The sequence below is a fragment of the Centruroides vittatus genome, unplaced genomic scaffold (assembly GCF_030686945.1).
Source record: "Centruroides vittatus isolate TY-2023 unplaced genomic scaffold, ASM3068694v2 scaffold_324, whole genome shotgun sequence".
Classification (NCBI taxonomy): Eukaryota; Metazoa; Arthropoda; class Arachnida; order Scorpiones; family Buthidae; genus Centruroides; species Centruroides vittatus.
The window spans coordinates 89,798-116,787 of record NW_027122701.1 but is presented as its reverse complement, the minus strand read 5'-3'; the positions used below and the strand labels follow the sequence as shown (position 1 = coordinate 116,787).

General features: G+C 28.4%; 1 protein-coding gene and 1 pseudogene across 1 annotated transcript in view; one reads left to right on the top strand and one right to left on the bottom strand.

The window, feature by feature from the left end:
* l(3)76BDm (trafficking protein particle complex subunit 8 homolog l(3)76BDm) overlaps positions 1-26,990 on the bottom strand; it is a 127,452-nt gene that overhangs the window by 71,131 nt on the left and 29,331 nt on the right. Inside the window, exons 4-10 of the mRNA XM_067286038.1 lie at positions 22,173-22,350; positions 21,734-21,911; positions 13,768-13,855; positions 9,013-9,095; positions 6,682-6,882; positions 3,309-3,418; positions 886-1,036 (exon numbers count right to left, since the gene is read on the bottom strand). Of these exons, the coding sequence (XP_067142139.1) occupies positions 886-1,036; positions 3,309-3,418; positions 6,682-6,882; positions 9,013-9,095; positions 13,768-13,855; positions 21,734-21,911; positions 22,173-22,350 (989 nt within the window). The remainder of the gene's footprint in view (positions 1-885; positions 1,037-3,308; positions 3,419-6,681; positions 6,883-9,012; positions 9,096-13,767; positions 13,856-21,733; positions 21,912-22,172; positions 22,351-26,990) is intronic.
* LOC136988206 (uncharacterized) lies at positions 12,424-13,308 on the top strand (annotated as a pseudogene).

The window sequence follows — 26,990 nt, the reverse complement described above, 5'->3', positions numbered from 1 at the left end:
ATAAGGTAGGTAATTTTACACTTTTGGAGGAATGCTTTGAAATATTTGCCAGGTTCACTTGGGAAAACCTAACAAAACTTCATGAATTTCTATGAATTCTATGAATAATTTGCAATGTGAGAGCTGTCATTCAAGCTTTGGTTGCTTATTTGTATAAACTTCGTACTGGATATTCTAGTAGTGTTAATGCAGTAATACTTGGATTAAAACAAAAACTAATCTCAATACAACGAAGTTATCAAATCTTTTCAGAAAGATAATTTGCCTTTGCCTCAAAAAATAAGCAAATATTTTATGTGGACAAGTTTCTGATTGATATATCTACAGAAATATTTCATAACAACTTTTTCATAATTTGACAGCAAAATAAAAATTTTCATTATAAAAAAAAATTGGATTTTAATTTTTTAATTTCCATCCACATATTTAAAAAATTTGAAAAAATATGTTTTTCAACTTTTGCAAACATATTTATAGAAATCAAATGGAAACAGTACTGTTATATTTTCAATGAGAAAAATGTATTTGAAGTTTTATTTATTTTTTAAATATGGCTTATGTGCCAAAAAATCTAAAAGAAATTTTTTCAGATATAAAATGAAAATGTAAATGACACTATATTTTTGGTATCTTTTTAAAATGCTCATAAAAAAAGAAAAATTAAAGACTAAAATCATACTTTCCTAAATTTCTATTAAACAAAAAAAGAGTTTAAAGACTTAAAAGTTCCTACATTATGGTTTTATGCCAAGAGAAACCAATCATATACCATATAATAAAATTCAATTTGGTTTAGGGTCACTTTTTACGTTTATTTGGCTAGGTCTTTTTATATCTTACTGGAACAAATTTAAAAAATTTATTTCAAAAAAAGTTCATACATACTGTTGCTCCTGCATAATGAAGCCAAGCTTGATCATTACTAAAATCTCGTTTTGCACTATGATATGCTTGATATGCTAGGTCATAGAGTTGAAACATGAAAGCCAAATCACCTAACTTACGTACTTGTAATTCTGGTGCATCTTGACTGTAACTATTAAAAACAAATTACTTGTTTATTGATGAATAAATTTTCTATGATTAAAAAAGCAAATTAAATATCTTTGATGTAAAATGAAAGAATGGTAATCACAATATTTATTGCAAAACTTAATTTTATTATAAAACTATTAACAAGATCTGTACTGGTAATTCCATCTGTGATTCCCTGACATTCCATAATCAATTATGACATTATTCCCTGACTTATTAATGTCTCTGCATTTCCCCTTTCCATTATGTAATATTTAGCAAAATCTATTTTGTTTTGTTGGATTGTAAGGAGTAATTATGCAAAATTTGTTTCGATTGTTCAAAACATTTGTGAGTTGCAGGGAGAAAGAATGAAAGGTCTGAGTTCTATGGTAGTCCATGTTATTCCTGTAGAGTACCAGAGAGTAACTATAAGGAATTTGATCCAGATCAGTCAAAGGGTTTGAGGGTTTGTAGATGTGCACACCTGAAAAGTAACTAAAAAACTCAATTTATGCAGGTAGATATTTGATAACAAGAAAAATTCTTACTTTTAAATAATGATATGGTACAATTAATACTAAAATGATAAACATAAAATACTATAAGCCTACATAAAAAAGTTTAGTTTCATCTAAAAGAAGTAAATTTGCTCCTTATAGTTGTAAGTATCTGATAACATAAGAGTATTATTATAAGAAATGAATGACCAACACAATACAAACAAGACATATACACAACTATCTGAATTACACAAATTCAAAACTGAAACCAAATAAGGTGAAGGAGATTGATCTTGAACAGAGCAGACAAATGACAATATGACAATGAAATAGAAATAATAGGTGTTTTTACCTATTATTTCTTGTGCCTTTTTCATTTTTAATATGAAAATAGTATATAGTCTATATTCATCTGGAAGGAATAAACTTTCCAAAAGCAAAAGAATTTTAAAAATCAGTTCAGCAGATTGCAACATTACCTCCAGCAAACAAAGAAACATTCCCATTCTATATATTATAGTGTAGATAAATATATACTGGAAATGTATATGTGGTCTTTATCATAATTTATTTTTATTTCATACATATATAAAAAATTTTTTTTTGTAATTTTAATTTAATTTAAATAAGATAAAATGAAATTTAAAACAAAAATTTGTAACTGCTGTAAGAAAACAATTTGCACATGCATACAATTTCCTTAAAAAGTTCAACTGAAATTTATCTGTAAAATGTAGCAAAAAAAAAAATACAGGTAACTTGAAAACAATTCAATTGTACAAACAAAAATAAAAGCATTAAAATCAATCATTTGAATTTTTATAATCTCATACTAAAATAAATATAAGAAATAATTTAATATTTGATTGCATTGATAACATTTATTAATTAGTCAAATCAATTACATATTTAATTTTTTAGCTATAATTTTATTTATTATATTTTATAAAATTATTTAAATGCATAATTTAATTTGAAAAATTATGAAGTAGCTAATTTATAAATTATAATTTGCTATTTGTTTATATTCTAATGAAGTTATTTATATTAATAAAATAGATATTTTTAATATAAAAAAGTTTATGCTTTTGCACAACTAGAATAGCAAATGTTTTAACACAAGCAACTGAACATTAGATTTGCACCTAAAGTGAAAAAGAATGAAATCCTCTTAAACAATTTATTAGTAATCAAAACTATAAATTAATTTTAAAATATAAGTCAATAAATTTATTGTACAAAAACATTTTCAACTTAAACTCATCATCAGAAGCAAATAACATGAACAGTATTACAATTATAGGTTTAAAATTTAAAAAAATATTTTGCAGTTTTGGGAAATTCTTTTTATTTGATATTACAGTTAAGTTATTTTTGTTTAATATCACATCATAAATATAAATAATTAAATAACAAAAATAAAAATAAGTTAATACATTAATTAAAGTTACACACAAAGATTTACAAATCTGTGCACTACAAAAAACCATTACTTCAACTTAAATTTTCTTTCTATTAAAATAAGTAGTTACTGAAAAATATTTTTGTATTAGCAACATTATAAACTAAATTTGTCAAAACAATTAAAAGCTTCTGATGAGTTATTAATTTAATATATTTGAATTAATTTTTCTTAATTTTAAATGATTAAATCACATTCAACTTCAAAAAATGCAAGGTTTCTTACAGTTGAGAAGTTGTTTCAATATAATCATAAAAAACAATGTTTATAGAGAAGAAAATTAATTCTAATTAAAAAAAAATTAATAACCAAATTGTATGTATACGTACATTACAGAAGTACTTGAAGATGTTGGACCTTGCATTCCTGGTTTGCTTCCACTAAACCATTTTTTTGTAGCACTAAATAATGAACGATGAATGCCCTTTCTGTTGGCTACCTGAATATGGAAACAATTAATGACTAAAACAATATTAAATGAGGACAATGAAAAACAAATCAGATTTATTAGTTGAATAAATTAACTATCAAGCATATACCATATTTACTTGTATATAAGACAAGGTTTTTATTCATTTATCACAGCTTCAAATTCCTAGGTTGTCCTATACGTGTGAGCAAAAGATTCCTTGTATTTTTGCAAATAAAGTCTGTGAACAGTGTATTTGAATTTTTACCAGATGCTTACCATCTTATATTTAAAAACATGAGTATTTTATCTGGGTCATTTGAATCATTCTTGTATATTGTCAGAAGTAAAGATGAATAGCCATAGGATAAGCAAAACTTTTGAATTGAATTCCAGATTGAAATTCCAAAATCACACAGGAGCCCAATATAAGTTTTAATCCATTCCCATCTGAAAACGGATGATTATTCGAAAATCAGAATTTGGAGAAACTCGTAAGTGTAATTGATGGAGAGTGGATTCGACTGTTAAGAATTGGTAAAAAAAGGTTCCCGATTGTCCAGCTTTACATGAACAAATTATGTCAATTTTACAAGATTTTTTCCTTAAAGTTTAAAATGCCAGTAACTTTTGTAGGACAATGTGTGCATTTATGTGCATTTGATGTTTTACTTGTGATTAAACGAAACAGAATTAGAATTACATTAATAAATCTAATTTTCTTTATTTTGATCTTTAAAATCACACCTCGTCTTATATGCGAGTAAATATGGTATACAGTAGAGCATCGATTATCCGACTTAATTGGGGACTAGGGTTGGTCGGATAACTGAAAAGTCGGATAACCAAGAAGTATGAAAAAATACATTATTAGTATAGTGTATTAGGCCTAGTTTAAATACTAGCCTCCCTTTCATGGTCGAGCCAGTGCTGCCAGCTAAAACATGCAAAAATTTAACAAAAATAATATTAAAGTAGCCAAGACATAACCAAATATTGTAGCGCCACATCACTAGCAGACATTTGAATTTGCCGACTAGAACGCGGTTGGTTAACCGATAAGTCGATTAATCGGGGGTCGGATAATCGATGCTCTACTGTATTTATGCAAATTTCAGATAAATTAATATTTTGTAAAAGTCTGTATGTACTACAGCACTACATAGAATATTTATCAGTATAGATTCTGAAGTACAGTAGAGCGTTGTTTATCCGAATCAATTGGGGACCGGGGTTGTTCGGATAACTTATTTTTCGGATAATCAATTACATATGAAAAAATATATTAACCTATATATAAAATATAAAATATAATCCCATGTTTAAATTTTTCTCTGTTGCATGTCGCTTCGCATTGAATTTTTGTCGATTTTAAGCCTAACAAAAATTTTTATTATAATAATCGTGGCTATTGTATCGTTAAAAATTATTTCTTTATTTTGTACAAACAAAATAAATATATTGAAAAATATAAAAACAAAAAAAAATTATACTTTAAAAGTTAATCTAGTATCAAAAACGTTCGATTCAGCATGACACAGTCCAACTGGAAAGCCTTCAGCTAACCGACATTTCGGTTAATCGGCTTTCGGATAAACGACGCTCTACTGTATTAATACAAGTTTTAAGATTTTTTAAAAAAAACTATATTTTAATGATGATATAAATTACAAAAAATACATAGCTTTTTATACAATTTTGAAATAAACCTTCCTTTGTCATTTTAATTCCATTTAAATAATGAAATTTTCAATATTTGAAAAAACTGTTTTATATATTACAAAAAAAGATAATTTCTTGAAAAAACAATAATTTTTTTTTAAACTTTTGTTATACAATTTGATCCATTAAAATTATTTTTCCATCAATTTTTGCAATAAGTCCATTGAATTTTATTCAATACACAATCCTAATTAATAATTTAATTATTTCTAAAAAAATTGAAATTTCTTATTAATATCTGCTATCATAATTTCCTCAAATGCCTAAATTTTATGTTTATTTGTAAGATATATTGATAACAAATTATAACTAGTATCAAATTATCATAGAGTACACCAAATTTCATTTTCATTTGCTTCATTAAAATGTGATATTATTCTTATCCTATGAGAATTGACTGAATTTTCTGTAGATAATATCTTCCAACCTTACACTAAATCCTAAACTATATATTGTCCTGCCCAAGAGAAATTCACCTCTTGTATAAATCTAGTAGAATTTCAGAAAACTAAGTTCTCTGCAGCCTCATAACCAGAAACCTTTTAATTGAGCTAGCCATACTGGTGGATGAAGTTTCTAGGAAATAACCCCCTTATCTATTATACTAAAAAAATAGTTTTGAAAAAAGCCAAGCAGTCCTCACAAAAAAACTTTTGTTTGAGCATCTCTGCTGCACTGAGTAATTCCAGGAAAATGAAGATCTTTACATTTATTTAATTAATTTAGATGTGTCTGAAAGAAAGAGATTGATCTAGAACAAGACATGAATCTGCAATTCCTGCAAGCTGAGAAGATATATTACCAGTTATGTTATCTGAACCACTATCTCTACATATACAAATTTAGAATTAACATAAAACTGTATGTCATAAATAGTAAAATTATAGCCAAAAATATTCTGACAATTTTGTTTAATAAATTTGGAATATAATTTGAGCTTTGATGTGTATTGTGATTAAATAATATTAAACTTTTTCAAATTTTAAATATTTCTGTTTTATTAGAATTGAATGCATTTGAAAATGTTTTAGTTAGTTAGTAGTAATCAATAATAAAACATATTTTTCAATAATAATTATTATTATAAAAGTTGTCAGTCTTTTATGGAAAACTATTAACAGAAAGAAGAATGAATCACAATTTCAACAAACATTACAATTATACTTTCATTTAAAATTGCATTAGATAATATCAATATTTTTAGTTTCATTGATTAGTTTATAATAATTTAATGACAACAAATATAGTTGATGAAAAATGGCCAAAACAAATAAGTTAAATTTATTTCAAATGTATCAAATGTATTTATTATTTTTTTAATTGTGCTGTTGCCAGAGGAAAGATTTTTAAAAGTTTTACATATTGAGGAGGACAAATAACCTAAGAAAAGGACGACTCTGCCGTGGAACTGTTAATTTTCTCATATGTGCAAAAGAAAAAAGTTAGAAGACAGTTTTATATATTGTCTACATTAAGAATTTTCTTACATTTTGTAAGTTTAACAAATATATTTATTAATTGTTATTGTTGTTTTTACTTTTAACAGTTAAAATTTTTTTCAGAATTAATACCTGATCATTTAAATTACGAATCTGTTTCTCCACATAAGGTAAAAGGCCCTGAATGCAAAAATCTTGAATAAATACTCGGATTCTCTCTCTATCACTTAGTGTCAAATAAACACCATGAATTTTATTTTCTTTAATTTTTTTTTCTCCATTTTGTCCATAAGTTTTTGAAAAATTTGTTTCTTCTCCAACTGGTGATGAAATCTGTAAAATAAAAGATATGTACTTTATTGTTATTTTTTAAGTATATTTAATATTTAAATAATAAGATAGTAAAAATCCATAAAGGAGAAAAAATAATATAGGACTTCTTAGTAATATAAAACTATCAAGCACATTATATGAGTATAATCTTGGTTTTATTTATTTAAAGTAATTTTTCTTAATATTCAACTGTCAGTCTAATCTACGTGTTCCACAGAATTTAGATCATGTATAGGCAACCTGTGGTCCTTGATTTTTTTTTATAGCCAGCATATTATCAAGATTTTTAAATGTAATTACATCAGAATAATTTACAGCAACTCCATGTAGCCACTGGAACAAATGTCACAAGGCTCTAACTGACAAATTTGAAGATTAATTTTCCATTGTAGTTAGGAACTTCCTTTACAAATTAGTAAACTTGGCAATGTAGAAGCTGTAAATTGTAATTAATGAGTATAATTAATCAAGTTGCAACATCTAGATTCCTCCTAATAGTGAAAAACTGGTCAAAAAATTGCATCCCAAAGTTCTCACTAAAATTAAATAAATTAATTATTATTTATTACCTTCTTCATCTGTCTTTAAATAAAAAAAAAGTATATAATTTTATTTCTTATATTACAATCTTACAAAATCTTATGTTTTTAGTATTTCATCCTGTTCTCAGTGTCATGTGGCCCTTTACTACAGAAAGATTGTGCACACCTGATTTAGATCAATCTCCAGCTTACAGTTTGACATGTTAGATATGTCTTACATTTTTACATAAATGCCAAAAATAATTGATATTAAAACATGCATTTTAAAACATTAAAAACTAGCAGATGAACCCAGCATCACTTAGGCAAAAAGTAATGATAGTGAATTTAAGATTATTAGATTATAGCCGATCTTATTCATTTTCACAAGGTGCAAGAATTAGGTCCCCCCTCTTCCAAGACACTTAGAGAATTTTTAGATGGGTCTAAAAATATGTTCAATTTCCTGCAAAAACACACAAAAACCACATCTAAAATAGTACAGTAGAAGCTGAGTTCTTCTGGTTAATCCTTAACCCACAAGAGATTTCAAAAAATCCCTTCTTAGTGTACATTCTCATGACATACCCTAACTATATTATACTAGTTAAGTAAGTAATTCTGTATAATTTTCCTCCAATATTAGAAGGTTCAAAAAATAAAGTTTCCTAATTTTATCTAAGAAAAAGTGACATAAAGCTTACTATATGAAGCTTACTACAAGCAAAATACAGCCTTTAAGAACTTTAGATTTCCAGTCAGCAACTGTTTCAGGACAAAGCCTTTGTTATTTCTTTAAATTCATTCACTAAGTGGAAAATAAAAACAAACTCTATACAATTCAAAATTTAAACAGGAAAATAAACAACATAATTATTGGCATTTTTTGCAAAATTTTAAACATGTTTTAATAATCTATATGTAGAGCCCACATAATAAAACTGATAGTTAAATGTTTAGATCATTAAGCAAAAAGATGAAAGAGTACCATAATCCAGTGTATAAAGATAATTCAGGAAATACAGCTTTAGCACAAAGATCATGAAGCTTCTATCCATTGGAATGATCTGATTATCATCAATGAATTAAAAGATTGCTGCTCCATTAGACTGTTAGAATAAATATATACATATTTTATCTAGTTATATCCATGTTATTAACTCTTTGAACATGAAATCAGCCAAAATTGGCTACATCTGTTTGAGACAAAATCAGTCAAAAAGAAAGTTGTTTAACTAGTTTTTCTATACAAGTTCCCTTTATAGTCTGAGGGGTAAAAACAGTAGTGAGGTTGAGACCGAAGTTTTAAACGGGAAAATGTGTACGTCGGACGTTCGGTGCTGCCTTCCTGTAAGCCTAGAAGTTTGACAATGGCGTTTGGAATGTCAAGCATGATTCCACTGACTTTCCAAACACCATTGTCAAACTTTTAGGCTTACAGGAAGGTGGCGCCGAACGTCCGACGTACACGTTTTCACGTTTAAAACTTTGGCCTCAACCTCGCTATTTTCATCTTCAAGTACAGAGAAAAAAATTTAGAGCTTAAAGAGTTAAAATTTCTCAATATATGTGAATAAAAAATTTATTATACTTTTTGCATAATACTCACAAAAGAATCTGATGCTGGCAATTCATTTTCTGTATTTAAAGAAAGAGGATGCTGAATTGATAAATTATTTTCTGTAATACCATCTGAAAAGAATTAATGTTTAAAATATTATACATTATTTGCTTCATTTATATAATCTAATTGAATTCACTTTATTGAACTAATAATAATTTAATATCATCAAGAGTTGCTATAAATGTATATAATATTTTTTTAGTTTTTTGTATCTATATTATAATATAAATAACTAAAACATAAATAATAAAAACAAAGTTTCAATATTTTTTTAGAAATAACAATTGAATAAAATATTATATAAATAAAACAATATAGAAAAACTGTCAAATTTCACACTTCATAGAGTAAAACAATTACATTTATTCTATTATAATAGAAATTATTATTACAATATTAAAACAAAATATATAAATAACATTGACAAATATCTTTAAAAAACTAGATATATTATTTAAAAACATTTTATTTATAACCTAATAAAATCCCAAATGAAAACTGATTTTTCAGCAGGAAATTTAATGTAATATAAAAAAATATCTTAAATGACTAGTTAAAGTAAATAAGTAAATCTTAGGGTCTGTCCAAATGTTTATCAACAACATGCATTAAGAGATACCATTTCATCAATAAATTTATTGCCTAAAAACATTGCATCAATATACTGCAGAACTATACGAGGGTTGTTCAAAAAGTTCAGGAACTTTATTTATTACAAAAAAAAAGTACTTCAATTACAATTTATTTGTAAGGGTCCGCCTTCAAAGTAGTCTCCTCCCCAATGTATACACTTATCCCAAAGGTGTTTCCACTTTTTGAAACAGTCCTGGAATGCTTTTTCCAGAATGTTCAAAAGCTCCTCTGTCATTTTTCTTCTAACTCTGGAATTGTGGCAAATATTTTTCCTTTGAGCGTGTTTTTTAGTTTGCAAAACATGAAAAAATCATATGGGGCCAAGTCAGGTGAGTAGGGTGGATGGGGAAGCACAGCGGTCTTGTTTTTGGCCAAAAACTTGCGAATTCTGAGGGACAAATGAACCGGAGCATTGTCACAGTGAAAAAAAAACCACTTGCCGCTCCTCCAAAGTTTGGACCGTTTTCGCCTGATTCTGTTTCTTAGGTGTTTCATAACCCCCAGGTAGTACTCCATGTTTACTGTCTGGCCTGTAAGTAGGTATTCATGATGCACAACCCCCTTTGCATCAAAAAAACAGTCACCATCACCTTAACATTTGAGCAAAACTTGTCAAGCTGTTTTGGAGCAAGGGATGTTTCACCCACTCTGACCTTGGTAATCAACTCAAAAGTTTCCGTAAAGGATTTCCTGAGTTTCACACAAAATTTCACAGAGCAATGCTGCGCCTTCAAAGAGCTCATTTCAGCAAATCCGATTTTTCGTCGAACCCTACGAATACCACTTCACATAAACAACCGTAACTAATCACCAAAAAAAGATATCGGGTTGAAACATGTTACTTGGAAGGTTTCCACGGACACAATGGCTCCAAGCAGATTAAAAAATAACCAACTGGAGGTGCGCTATTCAAAATGTTTGGGAACTTTTTGAACAACCCACGTATAATGTGGATAATAAAATCCAAAACTTTGGTCCGTATTAAAAATGAGCCCACAATATACTGAGTTTATATATTTTACTGTAATAGATATGAAATAAATACCACTATGATTTTTTGGATGCTGAAATCAAAGATTTCTTTCAAATTTGAAAGACATTAAATTCAAACAATTTTTTCTTTACTCTTTCCACCCTGTAAGCACTAAGAGTGCCTTTTACCATGCTCATCATTGGTTTGGCCAGGCCCATATTAGAAACAGCCTGATGGTGAGGGATGGGACCTTGCATATCTAAGATAGACTGCCTGTGTAAAATTCTTGGGCTTGTTGCTGAATTTGATCTCAGGTCCTCAGAGCAATAGGCTGATGCCTTAACTGATTAGCCATCTGACTACTGAGAGCCAACCTTTGATTGTTTACTAGGATTAAATTAACTTTCTTACTTTATCTCATGAAAAATAGTTGAATCAAAAATAAATAATTTCACATTTTTCACAATACTTTTTTAATCAATTAAAATTAGTTTTGTTTTTTTGGCAAGAAAAGCTTCCTCAGTTAACCTATTCCCTGGTATTCCTGACATATCTTGGGTCGTGACCTAATGACCTTGACCTGTGGACCCGAGATATCTCGTTTCAGCATCAGAATGTTTTTGAAACTAGATGTCATTATTGTTATAATTTTTATATTAAAACTAACTTTCGAAATATAACCTTTTGTTTTTACATTTATTAATATATCTATTTTGTTTGTGCAAAAAAAAAAGTAATTTTGGACAATACAATAGCCACGATTATTTTTTTCAAAAATATGTAATTTTCGTTAGGCTTAACATTGACAAAAATTCAACATGGCACAACACACAGAGAAAAATTTCAACATGGGATAGGTTAAAGATTGAAATAAAAACAAATTCAAATAATTGTATTTGAATGACAATTTAAATGTTAAATGAAAATAAAACATTTTTAACATTAATATTTCTTTTTTTCTTTTTCTACAATATGTTGAAGAGTACTATACTTCAGGTAGATGAGAAATGACAATTCCAATAATTCCATATAGTTGCAAGTTTTAATGCAGAAATGTTGCATTCATTGTTTGTTATTTATTTTCATTCAACCTTTGTTATAAAAATTTTGCGTTGTATTAAGCTGTATTGTAGCAGATCTACAGTGTATTTTTATTTCAACTTTACATTGAATAAAGTAAAAATACTAGAATTTCTCATTTTATTTATTTATTTATAAAGACTATTCAATAAATCACATCATTAAGATTGAAGTATCACTAATTCACGTAAGTTTATGACATTCAATAAATAAGACAATTATTTTGTATATGATGACAGATTTTTTATTTTTAAAACAGTTTTTATCCTAACTGCAAGATTAATTATCTGTTCTGTAATAACTACGTAAAAAGTTGAACTAAAATACTTTAAAATGCTGTTTGTAATATGCTAAGATTGAACAGTTTCAATATCAAGCATACTATTGTTTACACTCCAAATTTAAAATTCATAATGTTTTATGGTTTATTTTAGAATATTTGTCTTCATTCAATTCACATTTTGAATAGATTTGTTTTCATAAAATTAAACAATACAGCTGACAAAAGTAATCAGGACAAAACACTGAACAAGATGATTACTTATTGTCTCATGATAAATATATGCATATCTTAATAGGAGAAATTTGAAATATTAAAAATCTTTATAATAAATGATTTAATAGATTTAACAGACAACCTTCTCATCAAAAAATAATATTAATTACAAATAGAAAAAAGGATTACATAAATAAGAAAAAATCTTATCATCATGGACCGCAAGCTGCTTGTGCCCAACACAAATGTCGCACTGCACCGCCACTCGTCTGCAATTGTGAATGTGCTTCCCCCAGAGGCAGACTCAACGATTCCGGTTCTTTGAGAGGAGAACAAGCCAACGGTAACATATGCGGACATAGGTGGTCTAGATGTGCAGAAGCAGGAGATCAAAAAGACAGTGGAGCTTCCGATCATGCAGTTTGAGCTCTACAGGGCAATTGGAATAGACCTGCCACGTGGACTATTGCTGTATGGGCCTCCGGGGACTGGGAAAACGATGCTCGTGAAGGCTGTGGCAAATGCCACAAACTCCACGTTCATAAAAATAAGTAGGTCTGAGTTTATTCAGAAATATCTGGGCAAGGGGCCTCAGATGGTGAGGGATGTGTTCAGGCTTGTACACAAGAAGGTGCCTTTGATTGTCTTCATAGATGAGGTTGACTCCATCACCACAAGGTGCTTCGATACCTTGACGTCTGCAGACAGAGAGGTGCAAAGAGTGCTCATAGAGCTGCTGAATAAGATGGATGGGTTTGATCAAAACTTGAACGTGAAGATGGCGATAAACCGGGCATACACTATAGATCCTGTGCTTCTGCAGCCAGGCCAGCTCGACCAGAAGATAAATTTCCCGCTCCCAGAAGCAGCTCGTCTACACGGAAATCACAACGAAAATGAACCTGGATCCCGAGCTGGACCTGGAATCACTGGTTGCATGCTCTAACCACTGAGCTGTGCAGATATCAACTCAATCTGCCAGGAGACTGGGATACTTGTGATCAGGGCGAGCCAGTATGGCATAGTGCAGAAGGATTTTGACGAGGCGTACTCCAAGATCATCAGAAGAAAAGATAAAAAATTGATGCTATATAATTAAATAGTTTATTTTCGCAGTAGTCTGATGTAATATAGTCTAGCTGGGAGCGTATGGATAACGTGTTCATTTCTACTGCATGCCTCAGGATTGTTGCAAGGACATAAGCAGCCCTGTGGCAACGTGAGAACGCCTGGCCCGACACATACTCTCCCCAGCCTGTTGACAGACTCTGCAGAGGCCAGTAAACAGTTTACTCATGAATAGGCTCCACTATGTTATGTAATTATTAATGTTATTTAAAATTATTTTAAGATAATTATACTTTTAAATTTATCACTAGATGAAATTTTACTCAAATGTATAATCAAAATAAACATTTTAATAATAAATTTAAAATTATGATTGCATAAAATGATTTGATTTTTTAAAATTAAAGACTCTATTATCATCTCTAAAATCATTTCATTTATTTTCAAAAATATCAGTACTAAATCATAAACATTTAAAAATTTTTTATACCAATTTCTTCTGATTGATCTTCATAAATGTGTTCAGGAAATGAGAAATGATTTTCTTCAGGAAACTTACTCGCTTCATTTTCAGATGTCTAGAAAATATTATAAATTATTATTCCTATTTGAATAAGTTATCTTGATATATATAATTAAAAGTTTAAAAAATATTTTTCATAAATTTTTAATGCTACTAGGAACTACTGAATGATTAGTCCTTCGCATTATATAAAATACAGTGTTCTGAACAATATTTTCTTAACAACAAAAAAGTTCAATAGTAATTTTAGTCATAACTTTAACTGATTTTAACATTTTTTGTTATTGTTGTTGTTATTATATACAACAGTTTGAAATATCAAACAGTTATATATAAAATAATTAAATAATTGAATTGAAAAGAACTAATTTCATGAAAACTAACTAATAAAGGGGCTTTGAATGTTATACCCTATCCTGTAGTAATAGTCTGCAGACTATCTATTTAAAAGCTGTATCTCATGCTATGTATGGATTATGTACAAATTAAATTAACAATTCTTTCTGATACTAATAACTGTTTTATTTCAAATCATTTTTACATTCATGTTACATTTTTCAGGAACAATTGAAATTCCAACCATCAAATTCATTACCATTATTGTATGACTATGATGAGTGTATAGATAATGCAACTCCCTTCATCAGCATTTTCATTGTTTTACTGTTCATGTTTACTAACAGTAATACATCAGAACGCAACTCCATTTCTGTATGTCAGACCTCACTACAAAACAGCAGTTATACCTATCTAGTAACAAGTATTCCTCAAAAATAAACTCCAATTAACTGAAAAATAAGATTTCTCATGATCCCTCCCTTACCATTACATCAAAAATTCTTCAAATCACAAAAAAATTCCATGAATGGCAACACTGATTCCAATAACTGATCCATAAGGATTTCCCGTTACTGGAAAAAGTGAGACTAAGGACTCACTTAGATAAGTTCATAAAGTCAAATGAATTAAACAAGAATGACATCCTCATTATTCTTACTTTTGTCAGACATTGCGACTGATTCATGTACTGTACAGCAAAATGGCTGTTTCTAGAATCAAAGTTATGAATGTTGCTAGTGAAGTCTTATCTGAAATATTTTTCTTACAAGGAGACCCTACGGCTTTGGGGAAACGGATTTTGATGGTTTTCGGTGTGGAGGTAGTACACCGTGTGAGTCTACTACCTGTAAAATACTAAAGTGCAATACTCAAATGTAATTGAGAAAAATGAACTTAAAGTTTTTTTAGCACTTTATGTATAAGTTATGCGTACTATCGCTCGAGCGCACTGTGGTGTGAGTGGTAACGCTCCTGACTCGTGCGCTTGCGTTCTCGGGTTCAATTCTCTTGTGTATAATTTTTTTTATTCGTAAATTGTTATAATGTATTTATTTTTTATTATTTATTTATTTTAATTTAATTTCTACTGTTCCAAGCCTAATATTTTTACTTCGAAAACCCACCTTTTTTCAAGTTGAGAGAGAACTATTAACACTTATGCCGGGTTTGAACATGAATCTAGAGTCTTTTTCACTCACTTTTTAACTCTTTGTTGACCAATTTCCACGACCCCTTGTTTACTTTTAGTTTGTAAAACGACCGAGGGCGATACTGGTCAGTCAGGAATATTATTTTAAAAAATTCACCAAAAATCAAATCATCATTATATTCATATGAAAGAAAATTGCGTACATTTATTAATATCTTTAGTTTTAAATACGACATTTTTCAATATATTTTATTAGAGAAATTAATAAGAAAAAAAATATATAATATATATATCTCAACTGACATTTAAACTTGATAATTTTAATTTATTGAAGCAATATTATATAATTACATATCACTGTCAGGTACAGTACATGATCCTGAATGATATTTATGGTAAAAACAATCAAAACAAAAATTCCGTCTACACCAAGAACAAGAAATAAATGCTGCTTTTTTACAATTGCAAGGTATTTGTAAACGGTCTGATGAGAAACACGCTTCATTTACATTTGTAAAAAACTTTCTTATATCACAGAGTCCACTGGCATACCAAGCATATTTTATCATGTCGCAAAATATTGGTGCTGATAATTGATGATGGATAATCGAATGTATTTTCAGGCAATCCTCTCGAGAATGAATTTCATAATTTTTGTCCAGTAGTTCAGCGTTATTTTGTAATCATTTAATGAAATTTTTTATTTGTCTATAAAAATAGACATCACATGGTTGGACTAACGAAGTACATTTTGGTGGTATAATTTTAATTGTGCATGTAGGCATTTTTTCATCATCTTGGAATACTTCATCATACAATTCTGCTTTTGTTTGTCCTGTCCATGAGTCAATGAGTAGAAGAAATTTATTCTTCTGAACATATGGCATCAAACATTTTGTCAGAAAATTAGTATAGAGATCAGTGGTCAGTTTTCCTGACTTTGATGATGTGACGGTAACATTTGTATATTTTTTTATATATTCTTCCACGTTTCTCTTTATTCTTGGCCCAAAATTACCTGTAGGCTCTTGTAAACAAATATAAACATATGGTAATAATTTTCCGGATAATGTTATACCGTATTGTGCTGTATATGTGTGTGAAACCTTGTTCATGTCTTGTGTTCTTACAAACACTGTTTTACTTCCTTTTTCCGTTAATGTTCTATTAAAATTTGATTGGTATTGACATCCTGAAAATGTAACAAAATTATGATGTCTTATGTTTTACTTTGATTAAACGTAATAATGAAATATAAAGTACTTGATTTATAGTTAAAATTTTTATTTACCTGTTTGATCTGTATTGATGATGAAGTCACTATCAAAGTTTGATATCAATCGTTTTGTTTGAATACGAAACGTTTCTGCAGAGGCCAGGATTTCTTCCATGGTACATGCTTCTTTTTGTGATACAAATTTGGTAATTTTTCTTTGACAAATGTGGTGTCTTCGTTTGAATTTATCCACCCACTGGTTTGACGCTTTAAATTGCAAATCAGGAAACTGACTAGCAGCAGCTAAAGACCATTGCTGTAAATTTCTTGTGGTCACTTGTTTATAATTTTGTCTCGCTTCGACAAAGCGGTCATATGTCCAAGAATCAATCAAATGATATTTATCAAAAATAGTTCCACCACGTTCAATATCTTTTTCCCATAATTTTAAATGATCCATTTTTTTCAAATGACTACATCCGTTTTTTTGTAAAGTTTGTAGTTTCCATGTAGGGTGGGCTTTTGCTACTTTTAAAACTTTGATTTTATATTCCAGTGAAATATATTCCTTCATTCTATATTTTTTTTCATCAGGTACATAGTCATCAGATGAGTCATCTTTAACTGCTTCGAAATTTCCTTCTATACACTCTTCTTGAGCAGAAATCAATTCGTTATCAATTATAAATTTTTTTTCATTCAACACATCCAATGTATTATTGTATAATTCTGTGCCTATCAGCATAGCATCTTCAGATAGTGTATCAGAAGATGTTGTTGCAATTAAATTATTTTCAAAAAGTAAACTCTCATAATACACTACTCCATCTTTTAGCCGCTGCTTCGATACATCACTGTATAAAGAGTGATCATCTACAGTTTTTTCGTCACAACGTGAAGAACTTGCTTCTCTTGATGACATTTTTGTAATTATAAAATAACTTTTCAAAATAAATTTCACTGCACAAATACGTCTATTCGTGTCGAAATTCAGAAATGAACTGTTATATAGAGCTGTACATAACAATATTCTATGTCTTTCTAGCGTAGTGCTAAAAATAACTAGACAATGTTAATTTTGACAAAAAGTTACAAATTATCAAGTTTAAATGTCAGTTCAGATATATATACATATATATATTTTCTTATTAATTTCTCTAATAAAATATATTGAAAAATATCGTATTTAAAACTAAAGATATTAATAAATGTATGCAATTTTCTTTCATATGAATATAATGATGATTTGATTTTTGGTGAATTTTTTAAAATAATATTCCTGACTGACCAGTATCGCCCTCGGTCGTTTTACAAACTAAAAGTAAACAAGGGGTCGTGGAAATTGGTCAACAAAGAGTTAAAAAGTGAGTGAAAAAGACTCTAGATTCATGTTCAAACCCGGCATAAGTGTTAATAGTTCTCTCTCAACTTGAAAAAGGTGGGTTTTCGAAGTAAAAATATTAGACTTGGAACAGTAGAAATTAAATTAAAATAAATAAATAGTAAAAAATAAATACATTATAACAATTTATGAATAAAAAAAAATTATACACAAGAGAATTGAACCCGAGAACGCAAGCGCACGAGTCAGGAGCGTTACCACTCACGCCACAGCGCGCTCGAGCGATAGTACGCATAACTTATACATAAAGTGCTAAAAAAACTTTAAGTTCATTTTTCTCAATTACATTTGAGTATTGCACTTTAGTATTTTACAGGTAGTAGACTCACACGGTGTACTACCTCCACACCGAAAACCATCAAAATCCGTAGGGTCTCCTTGTTAGATTACTTCAGATGGACAATTATTTGTATCATTTCATCTTTTAATCCACAATTTAAATACTTGAGAAAATTTAGAAACATTGATATAGCAGGGAACCATTTTCTTCACATAAACTCTTTCCTTCATGTATTTTGTTAGAGTTTCAACCAAGTGGAATTTGTACTTTAAAACATGCCCTATGTTATGTCATCACCAGTAACTGCTCTCACTGTATAGTCTACAGACAATGTGCAAATATACACAATACAGGGGGATGCAAAAGTAGGTATACAGTTGAGAATCTGAGAAATACAAATGTTTGGTGTTCATTATTATTTTTATTATCTTTTATTAGTTCATATTCCTTATTTCTGATTTAATTTGTACATAAAAATAAATGTTTTATCTTCCTATTTTCTCCCTGTATGTTTTTTTAACCATAATAACAACTGTATACCTACTTTTGCACCCCCCTGTATATAACATATTGAAATGGAAAGTTTGTAGAACACTATATGGACTATCTAACAAAGCAGACTGTTATCATAAGAATAGTTTCTTTTCATCAGTTGCAGCACCATTAATCAAAATTAATGAAAAAACAAAACTTGAATATTTGAGAAAATTCAAATGACAACACAGAAATTTTACAGAAATAATATGTTAAAAATAATAATAAATAATATTTAATATCAGAATAAAAATTTTACGACAAAACAACATCTATTATATCTTACAAACTTGACAAAATATAAGGAAAATTTTACAAAAAATAATTTATCTTCAATTGAAATTCAAACAATAAATAAAACTCATTAGAATGAAGATAAATTTAGAATTATTAGAAAAGGAACGCAATGATCAAATTAAAAAAAAACACAAATTGTTGATGTTCCTACAGTATAATTACATGAAATTATTGTCTCATTAAAAAAATTTATTATTAATAAATTGTAATGAAAAACATTCAATTATCACATCATAAATGGCTGAATAATTATAATTAAAGTAAAAATTGTTTTAGATCAGTTGACGTGTTTGAAGTAATAAATTTAAAAGAAAAATAAGATAGCAAAAGAAATAACTATGAATAAGTGAATCATTAGAATTAATCATGACAATTTTAATTTTTCTTAATTATAAATTATAATTTTTAAAGTTTAATTAATATAAAATGTTTAATTAAATTTTCCTTCACTCTTAGGATTTTCATCATTCTTCTAACATATTCTCTTTGTTATCATTCATATATCATTGGAACTTAACATATTTCTATTGTATTTTGTTTGTTTATTCTATCTTTATTACTTCTGAGATGTTTTAAAAGACAATTAACACAATGTTCCACTTTTTCTTATTTTTATATGCTAAAACATTTTAATTCCCTGTTAAAAACTCATACCAGTTTTGAATTATAAACTGTTACTCTGCATTTTTCAGCTACTTTCTCTTGTAATGTAATTTCCTAGCAAATGTTTACATTGTTTCTCCAAAAGACTTGACTGTTTTCTAATTAGTTCATACTCTAATTTTTATTAATCAGAAGTTAACTTATTACTTAGTGAGTTAGCACACTGAAAGTTTTCAAGTTGTATTTTGAAAGACTTTTTAACATTCCTAACATGTATTAATTTATGTTTATTTTATATACTTCATAGCCCAGCGGAAAGTAGGTTTGGTCGGTCTTCTCGTTGAATAAGTTTAAAATGGAATAAACTACTACCTAAATTCTACATTTTTGTGAGTGTTTCAAAGCAAAAGAAATTTCCCAAAATTTAGAAATAAGTATACTATCTAATTTTCCAATGAAAGTGAACTATATGAGATCTTCGATAGAGCGAATAAGAATATTATATTTAAGTTATATAATTACGTGAACCAAAATTCTAAAAGTTGGAACAATTTTAATGTTTAAGTCAATACGATATGTACTAAGTGTATGTACTAAGTGAATGTTCTAACAATCATTCCTAAAGAAAAAATATATAAACTACTAGGGATAGTAACCCAATAATATATATTAAAGGGTGAAATTATATTTGCTATACTGTACACTTTAATTAAGTTACTGTTTAATTTTATAAATCTCTGATACATAGGCAGCTGAAATAGTGCTATTTAAATTTACTCTTTGTTGGACTATTTTGTTAAGCTCCAAACCACGTCCCTTGTAACAGGCGAAAGCCTTCTACGTTAATAAAGGTTGATATGATATGATTTTATATACTTCTATTTCTTATTCCTTTTGGTGTAATAAATATGAAACAACAGTATGTAGCCCTTAATATAACTTTTCCTGAAATAAACTGTATTTCTTTAGGAAAATTTATTTCATTATTTATAGGAATTCATGCCAAATTTTCCAGTTATTTTCCTTCTCTTCATATCATTATGAAAAAACAAAAAAAAAAAATTATGAAAAGAGAAAATACATTATAACTTTATAACTCCTAAATTATAATAATAAATACAGTCAAACCTGTTTTTATGCGCTCTTTTTATGTGCGATTTTTATTTGTGCGATTTTTTTAATGCGAATTTTTAATTTATGCGGTTTTTTTTGTGCGATTTTTTATTTGTGCGGTATAGTTGGCGACTAGTTTCGTGCGATTCGTCATGTCTCACGTTGACTTATTATAGCTAAATAAACTTATTATAGCATAAATGCACTTATTATAGTAATATTATTGCATGAATATGCAAAAAATGAAATAATTTACTTTTTAAGTCAACAAAACACCACCTGGACAAAAATATGTAAAACAGACGATAGACCAGACGATGCAGTCAAGTGCTGACATCTGTTGTCAATAAATTCTATTTCGTACGGTTTTGAGTTATTTTCTGTGAGACTTTTTTTTATGCGGTCCCTGTTGACAGCATAAAAAAAATATTTTTTAATTGTGCTGCGAAAACTATTTTTTACAGCCATTCGTGAAGTTTCGTGCGATTTTTTTTAATGCGTCTTTTTTAATGCGGTCCCTATCCCCCGCATAAAAACAGGTTTGACTGTATATATATTTCTTTAAATATCTTCAAAACTTAAAATTTATCACCAAAATCAAAACATTCTTTTAAAAAGCTAATTTCTTTTTAGTTATAATTTTCACTTCTCAGAATTATGTTTTAAATTCTAAAAATGCTTAATACAATAAATTTGAGTTTTATTGTCATTTACTATTTTGATTTCTGATTCAAAATAAAAAATAATAGTTAAGATACTATTTATGGCAAGCAAATCCAATTACTAAATGATGATTTTTAAAATAAAAATCTAAGTTTCTATTAAAATGTGACTAGATGGACAATATAACAGACAATTGATAACTTCATTTATTGAAAATATAATAAATAATTAGCTTATATACCATAATACTTTTAAAACTCTAATTTATTTATAATTTAATTTTTCCTAAAATCAGAATCTTTTCTAAAAGAATTTTAAATAAATACTTATAATTACATTATGATCAATTGTCTTTGCTAAAAACTGACTCCATGGATCGGGAAGATTCACAGATTCATCATTTTCATCTTTTTCTAAGTTATTCGTCTCATTAAGTGTCTTTGAATTTATCTGTAACAAATGACAAACACCAGCACCATATGTACTTTTCATATTTTGATAAACTGCTTCTGCCCTGTAAATAGAATTAAAATTGTTTTAATTATTATTATTTAATAATTTATAATAAAACATTCTTTATACATCAACATTTTTAAATTGTGATTATTATTAACAATAATATTTATTATTATAAATTTTTTATTTAAAAATTTTATTAAAATGTAAATTAAACATAACATTACAGTACATTGCGCACAGAGTACAAACACTATTTAGAATGTCATCAAATATAGTTGATAATATATGTAAGTGAATAAAAATAAATAATTTTTACTTTGAAATATTTTCTTCAGATACATCATGAAGCAATACATAATATTTCAAAACAGATGAGAAAAACCAACGAGCACCACTATGACTAGAAGACTGCTGTTGATATTGTTCTTGTTGATGATTTAATTCATTAATTTGTCCTATAGGATCAACATGACTGGATGATACTACAAATATACCTAAACAAAAATGTTAAGGAATCTATGTTTTTGAAATAAGAAAAAAAATTCAGTAATTTTTTAGTTATTCAGACATATCAAAATTATTTAAGGCAATGATATATTTGAATGCTAGTTCAATTTAATACATTAATTGTTTTTTAATGTGCAACTGTGTCATACAATATTTTCCCAATACATTGTTGATACACCTTATATGATAGCATATCTTATTTCATAATATAATCTCATGTAAAATGTTTCTGATTTACACATAATTTCCTGCATATAATCTACAAAAACTTGCTAAAACAGAAAAAAGGTTTCTTGTAACTCATACCACAGTACACTTCATGCTTCCAAATTTGCTGTTGAAAATATGTCACTTAATCTGTATTCCGGTTTAGAAGGTATCCTCTCAAACATTCCATTTCTTTCATTTTACTTTCATTAATAATTCATTTTAGATGTAATTATAAAATCAGTGAAACAAACAAACAAAAAAAAAAAAATAGTATTTAAAGAGGAACTACCTAAACTGCATTAAGTATTAAAATATCTTTAATTATATCTTGTTCATCCAAAAATGAGATTCCTTATATGATAAAGACCTAATGGATTGTAATGTTGGGCCATCTAACAGAAGCTGAAATTCTATTTTATTCAACTATTTACTGTTTAGAAAATGTTACACAAAAATTTTACTACTGTCTTTGTTTCAAAAAAAACTATTTAATATTTTAAATTGTATACAAATATTTCTTTAATTAATATAAAATTAATTTATACTCTGTAAAATTTAAAAAATCCAGCAATAAGTTATTTAACTTTTTCGGAAACATTTGGTGGCACCATGTGTTATGATATTTTATTATTAAAAACTTTTTAATTTTTAATTATTATAAAATGGCAAAAGAATTAATTTTGAGGGTAGGGATGAATTTTACAAAAAAACTGAATGCTAATAACGAATACATCATCATTAAGTCTGATACTACTGGAAATACACATGATACCCTTTATCTCCCCACCCCTTGACCTTTAAACACCAAAATTTAATAGCATCAATCCTCCTGATAAACAAACCTTCCTGCCAAATTCTAGAAATTTTCAACAGGAGTACAGGAGTTATTAAGCTTCAAAGAAGGTGAACAAAATCGTGTCCCACATAGACCCATACTCTATATGTATATATAGAAAAAACCCCCCAAATCTTTTTGCATTTCTCAACCGAGTCCAAAAATTTAGTCTGGGAGTCACTGTTTACTGGATCACCATACTTTCCCGGCTGTTATATATAAAAGCCAGGAAAGTATGGTGATCCAGTAAAATGAGACAAATAAAGCAAAATGGTAATGATATCATCTTTAGTTTCAATTTTTTTAGCAAAATAAAAGAAAGTAATTATTTTGTATGTAAAGTGGACAAAATTTCATAAGATCAATTTAGGAATATCATTTTAAACATGTATAATTATTTTAATCAAAAAATTCACTTTACAGTGTTGAAAAGAGCAAACATTTATAGCCTACTAGCTAAACTTGACAGTAATCTTCTAAACAGTTCTGTTAGAGTCATTACAAAGAAAAAAGAAAATTACTGAAAATTTATCAGCTTTCAAGATATAATAGTAGTCTGTAATAATATCAATTAAAAAATGGATAAAACAATACAGAAAATGGGAGAAAACTAATGATACCTACAAGTATGTGTTTTTTGATAGTGTTGGAAAAAGTTGCAATGGCAGATGAATATGTGAAATTCAAAGAATTTTTCTATGATTTTGAAGATGCTCAGTAAGTTTAGACAAAGGAAAAGTTGGGGAATGGTTCACATTACAATTTATGCATCAAAAGATAACCTTTCAAGTGCCTTCAAACTCACTTTAAATCAGGAAAAACCTATGAGTTATTCACAGGAAATTACAGTAATTCTTTGTTTCATTTTATTTAGTAAATTATTTTGAGCATGGTTAGTCTGAAACTGATTTTGAGTAATACTGCATAAAGACATCCATAGATAAATAACACTGGTTAACATGATTTTTGGCACACAGTAGAGAGAAATTGTGTTCTAACAGAACTTTTTGTACTGTTTTCAAAGTGGGATTGAAATTTTTCTATCACCCTCTGATTTTTCGTAATCATAGACTTAATGATGTGCTTTTACACAATGAAAACAAATTTCCTTCTGTGCTATTAACTTATTCAACTAAAATGAAAGAAACCTATAAAAATATGAAACTCTTACTCGAAAAAATTTATTATCATAAGTACAACTGGATTGTGAGATCACGGATGAAGGGGTAATACCTTCTTGTCAAATCATGAGATTCACTCACTGTCATCAAAGGATGGCTTAAATTTTATGTTTAATTTTAGTTAATGAAAGATGTGGAGACAAGGTGATCATAAAATCATCGTCTCCCGTCAGGCTCCTGACACCAGACAGGGATGAGGTTCATGCCCTATCGCGCATTTACTATATCGGTTTAGTTAGGAGGACATTATGTTGATAAATGGGAAGAGTCGCAGATAAGTCCGAGTTGTAGCAGGGTGAATAGTCCATACTTAATCAATCAAATGGAAGTCAAAAAGTTAACTTAACAATAAAAGGTTTACTAATATAAAATATAGCAACAATGAGATACATTACAATAATGCAAATACAACTTCTTACTATGCTTATTATGCTTACTATACTTATATCTCTAAGCCTTGATTATATTGCTATATCAAGAGTATATTGCTAATACAAGAGATATATCGATATACAGAGAATATACTGTTAAACCTTCGAGAGAGAGAGAGTTTACAAGTATCAAAATGTACTACCTCAAATGTTGATCAGTTGGTAGTCTTTTTATGTAGCTTGGAAGTTGTAGAGGAGGATGATAAATTAGCAAGAAGTACCTTCTTATTTGACAGCACACAAAGTTAAATCTTTAGATGAGGAAGATTAGGATGAAGAAATGCATCTCTTATGGCATGTTTGACTTCTGATGAACTGCCTGTCATCTATATGGCACTTTCCTACTTTTTGTGGACTGCCCCAAATGGTGGAAAAAATCACCCTTTTTATCCAGAATTCTGACCAATAGCAAATCTCGATTTATGACGGCCAATGTACAGTGACATGCGGAGGGGGTAAATAAACAGATGATGGTTGAAATTGTAGATAAGGTCTCATGGGAAAGGATGTTGATTTCCATTTTCCAGCCAAAAAGTGATACTGTATCTTCCTTTTCTGTAAACAACTTGAAAAACTAAATATATTTCCCGTGCTAATTAATTAAATAAATCCTGATTCTCACAGGATCATATGTCGTGATTTAAAAGTCATTGCATTATTAATGGATTTGCATCTTCGCTATACTAAATTCTGTTGTTTCTTGTGTGAGTTGCTCAACAGAGGCAAGAAAAATCATTACATCAAGAAGGAATGGCCAAAGTGTAAAATGTTTATTCCTGGCCAGAAAAATATCATTCATGCCTCATTAGTCAATGCTGACATGATTCTTCTACCTCCACTTCACATAATAATATAAAGTATTTGTCAAGGCAATGAATGTAAACAATGCTGGATTTCATTATTTAAAGGAAAAATTTCCTTGTATAAGTAATGCTAAATCAAAGCTGGAGTTTTCATGGGCCGACAAATAAGAATTTTAATTAAGATGATAAATTTGAAAGCTTGTTAAGTGCAGTTGAAAAGTCAGCATGGAAATCATTCAAAGATGTTACACAAAATTTCTTGGACAGCTCCAAATTACTGCAAAATTGTGAATGGGCTCTTACAATCTTACAAAGATATGGGATGTAATATGTCCCTCAGAATGCATTTCTTGGATTCCCCCCTGGATTTCTTTCCCAACAATCTTGGTGCTGTCAGTGATGAACATGGAGAACGTTTCCATCAAGACATCTCTATCTTGGAAAAGAGGTATCAGGACCAGTGGAATTCAAGAATGCTTGCTGATTACTATTGGACACTCAAGAAGATTCTCCAAATGCCAAACATAGCAGAAGCTCCACATCTTGCCATTTTAGACAAGATAAATAAGTGTATGCATGTTATCTAAATAAATATATTTTACATTTAAACTGGCTATCACAAAAAAACAGATATGATGGAGAAAAACTGTTTAAACATTTAAAAACAGCATAAAAAATTCTATTAGAATCAGGTATTTTCATTTGTGTGCCAAAAAAAAGCTTTCATTTTGTTCCTCAGTGTAATTAACATTAAATATTTATATGTGATTCTTTACAATAAATTAAAATTTTATACATACACAAAATATATTACTAATAATGTTAATGTCTACATTGATATATCATACAATATTCAAAATTTACCTCCAATGTTTTGGAATTTATTTACAAAGGAAACAGAGAACTGACTCACCTTAATGTTATATAGGTCTGAGGATAAAATTTTTTGGATACAAAAATCTTCACCTGTTTAAAAAAGCAGTTTTATCTATTTAAAAATGATACAGAACTGCATTCTCAAGTGTTTTTCTAGTCATAACATACCAACATTGATACTTTATTATAGAGACAATTAATTTGGCAAGATAATTTTATTAGTTTTCAAAATTATTAAAGGAGATTCTTTAAGATTAGGGATAGTTGTAGCTTGATTGAAGTTCTTATTAT